A 3,985-nucleotide genomic window follows, 5' to 3' on the forward strand; every position below is an offset into this window, starting at 1 on the left:
TGAGAAAGATCAAGTGTCCGTTGTGCTTTATTTCAACGTTCTCAGGTTTATGAGAGCCTGATATAGAGCTGCGATGAAGAGGTCAATGATTTCGGTTTAGTAACGCTGACTCTGATGTAACGCTTTAAAACAAATTAACGTAGATAAGTCTTACGACAGGTTGGAGGGTTGATCGTGTCCCCATGACTGCAACCATAAAAGTTCATGTCCACTTGTGCGAATCGATTCAGAAAAGTGACAAGGAAAAGGCCGTGCTTCGGTTGGGATGCTGAATTTTATTCAACAAACTCTTGCTCAGTTAAATTAAAACAGTTGCGTTACAAAGGCAGCGTCAGTTCCAAAAAGCCTGAATATGAGGGGTTCTGTTATTTATAGAAGCCTTTCGGTGTTGCATTCAACTCTGCCGTGCTTAGCAGTCAAACATTCAGGAAAACACGAGACAAACAAAACGTGGTCTAACAAACGTAAGACTAATGAAAAAAAAAGATGGCTGGAGACTCACTGGTTCCAATCAATTAAAATGCATGATTTATTGGATCTCGAGCAAATTATTTGTAGGAAACAAGGCCTAAGATTATTTTTTTGTTGCCCTTTTGACTTGAAATTGAATATCTTTGTTTATGTGACCACCCTAAAAAAAATATCTACTTCCCTCTGTATAAACGGTTTGTTTATACAGAGGAAGAAAACTCTGAAGGTATGAGTTAACTCATATTACAGAAATTTCATCATTAAACCAACTTCAGTTTGTAAGTCTGTAGTCTGCATGTGCAACTTTTGAATAACATGATAACATTGCTATTTTTGTATTTTTATCTTCTTCTTTTTTGGCTTAAAAACCAAATTAGCCCTGACTGGAATAATAATAATATGAAGAAGAAAAGTTTGTGTGGATTCAGAAGAATTAATAAAAACAATAGCAGCCTGTTTTAGAAACAGTCCACAATTTATACCACTCTTCTCCAAAGTCTTTCAAGTATGTGTTCTGCAGGCTGGCATAGAGAATCACAGTCTGAAACATTAAGAAAAAAAAAGTTACTCCTCCTCCGGTACTGACAATTTAATGCTTAAACCTTTGACTTTATGTATTCAAGAGGCTTGGCAACAATTTCCTCAACAACAAACAGATGTGAACAAGAAGGGGTGAAAAAAACACTTTAGTTTGTTTTTAAAGGAGTTTGCAAACCAATAACTGAACTAGCACAACCACACTTCTTTTTCATGCATTTCATCTGGACACTTTGATCAAAGGCTTCTTCATTAATAACACTAAAACCCATCTCATAATATGCTAGCACCAGCAGAAAATCCATCTAAGTCCAGATATACTGTATTTTTATTATTATCGTCATTATTGTTTGGTAGATTTTTCACCCAGTAATTAAAAAGTAATAAAAAATTAATCACTTTAAAAGTCAGTGTGATTTCAATTTAGAATTAAGTGATATGTGACCAGATTGTAATCCCAGAGGCTGTTGGATTATTGCTATGGTTTGGTCTGAGACAACATTCGGCCAGGAGGGGAGATGAGAGGTAAGGAGAATGGTGCAGATGAAAACAAAACAAACAAACAAACAAACAAAAACAAAGGTTTGTGAAGGAACAGGGAAGAACAGAACAGGCGTCTCGTCACGGGAGTCAGTGGAGCTCGATAAAGGCCTCCATCTCCTCAGAGATCAGCCCCCTGTACGGCAGTCTGTGCTTCTCCACCGCACGGGCTGCCAGGCACTGAAGGGTGATGTAGTTCAGCGGGTAAAGGGTGGGGTGCCCGCTGCTGTGCTCGTCGTACAAGTCGTGGGCCGTTTTCCTCTGAGCGTTGGTCGCGTCGAAGTGAGCCCCCGCCTGGATCAGCAGAGTCATGATCTCCGCGCAGCCGTTGTGCGCGGCGACGTGCAGCGGCGTGTTGTTCTCGCAGTCGCGGGAGTCCACGTCGGCGCCGCACTCCAGCAGCAGCGCCGCCACCGCCCGGGAGGGGAAGCGGCCCACGGGGTAGCGGCCGACGGACGTGGTCTCCTTGTCGACGGCCATGTGGAGGGGCGTGAAGCCGCTCCGGCCTCGCGGGTTGAGCTTGAGGAGGCGGTACACCGTGTGCTTCTTCTGGTGCTCCTGCTCGGGGCTGCACTCCAGCTTCTCCAGGAGAAAGACGAGGTGGAGGATGATGGAGAGCGCCTTGGTGAACTGAGGGGCCTCCGGAGGGTTGTCCCGCTGCGCCACGGCTCGCTCCACCTCCCGCACGCTCTTCCCCAGCACGACCATCAGATCCTGGAAGGTGATGCGGGTCGACAGGGTGCCTTTGGCCCGGTCCTGAAGAACGAAAGAGAAGAGCTCGGCAAAGGACAGGAAACTGGAAGCTGTCATGGGACTCAAAGGATCCAAGTTGCTTTGCTGCATTTCTAATGCATACTTCCACAGACTGATACAGCGTTCAAAATTGCCCGAGTCGGCATAGACGGCCCCCCGGTACCGGATGTAGTAAGACGTGTCTGGGTGGGATGGCCCGAGGATGCGTTCCCGGACCAACAAGGCCTGCATCCTCATTTCYTCAGGGTCTGTGATTAAGGCTTCAAGCTCCTCAGCCGTGTTCACCTCCTGTGCACAGCTGTAGGCAGGGATCGGGGGGCCAGGTGGGGGCTTGGCCAGGGATCCAGCTTTGTCACCTGCCTGCCGCAGCTCCATGGCTCTTCTCCAGTACCTCATTGCTCCCAACAGGTCACGCTTCTTGTCCACAAAAGTGGCCCCCAGTAGTTCCAGCGCGTCGATCCGCTCCTCCCTGGAGGTGCGGGGCTGGTGGGCGAGGTACTCCACGATGTTGGTGTGACCCGTAACACTCGCAGCGAGGAGGGGGGTCATTCCATATCCATCCCTCTCCATGCGGGCGTTGCACTTCAGCAGCATCTTCATGATGTCCAGGCTCCCCGACTCGGCGCAGTCGTGCAGAGCCGTGTTTCCTTTCACGCTTTTCCGGTTCACGTCCGCGCCGCGGTCCAGGAGGAACTTGGCGATCTCCTTATGGCCTTTGTAGCAGGAGATCATGAGGCAGGTGTGGCCGTGGCGGTTGGCGACCTCCATGTCAGCTCTGTGCTCCACCAGGTAGCGCACGATCTCCAGGTGGCCGTCGAAGCAGGCGGCTCGGAGCGGCGTGGAGTTGGTCAGCGTGGCGTTGTTGACCGAGGCGCCGTGCTTCAGCAGCGCCTTCACCACCGAGAGGTGACCCGCTGCCGAAGCCGCCCACAGCGGCGGAGCCCCCTCGATAGTTTCGCCGTCGAAGTTGACCGAACCCCCGAGTTCAACATTCGCTTTGCAGTGTTCCACGAGGTAGTCCACCACCTCTAAATGTCCGTATCGAGAGGATATCAACAGAGCGGTGCTTCCCTGCGTCTTCTCCTCCGCCAAAGCCTCCAGCTCCTCGGGAGTTTTGTTGCTCAGCAACTTCTGGATAAGTTTCAGCTTACCGTCTCTGGCCGCGTTGAAAACCGCCGTGCTTATATCCATCTCACAGGCTGTGTGCTGCGGCGCCGGACACCAACCCCATAACCACTCCGCGCGTGGAAGAACGGGCTCACCAGGTTTTAAAAAGCCAAGGAACAGAACCTTAGRTCGGACTCGGCTTCGGACTCACAGCTTTCTGCCATTTTGAGGGTGCTGTCAAGATGGCGTTTCTGCTGTTTGACAGGTTTCTGTTTACGTGCGCCGCTAAGGATTGTGGGTAATGTAGTTTTAATGCAAATCCTTGAATTTCTAAAGGCGGAGGATTCTGTTGACAATAAACTACATTTCCCAGAAGGCAAGAGGATTAAATCGCCTACCAGCTGACGGGTTTATTTGTTATGGTTTGGACCAACAGCAGGCTGGCTCAGACTGACGGAATGTCAGCTGACAGACTAAATTTAACATTCACGTTTAGTAATAATAACTCAAACAATCCCACAGTTAGGTGAAGTAATGCCTATAATATAATATAATATAATATAATATAATATAATAT

The 3,985-nt window shown here is 48.8% G+C and overlaps 1 protein-coding gene across 1 annotated transcript; it reads right to left on the minus strand.

Annotated features, from left to right (window-relative positions):
* Window positions 1–255: 255 nt before the first annotated feature.
* On the minus strand, window positions 256–3,662 carry fem1a (fem-1 homolog a). Its single transcript, XM_014033918.1, has one exon. It carries the CDS (start codon window positions 3,490–3,492, stop codon window positions 1,639–1,641), a length of 1,854 nt encoding a protein of 617 aa, XP_013889372.1. The 5' UTR covers window positions 3,493–3,662; the 3' UTR covers window positions 256–1,638.
* Window positions 3,663–3,985: the final 323 nt, after the last annotated feature.

The sequence above is a fragment of the Austrofundulus limnaeus genome, unplaced genomic scaffold, assembly GCF_001266775.1.
Source record: "Austrofundulus limnaeus strain Quisiro unplaced genomic scaffold, Austrofundulus_limnaeus-1.0 Scaffold1895, whole genome shotgun sequence".
Classification (NCBI taxonomy): Eukaryota; Metazoa; Chordata; class Actinopteri; order Cyprinodontiformes; family Rivulidae; genus Austrofundulus; species Austrofundulus limnaeus.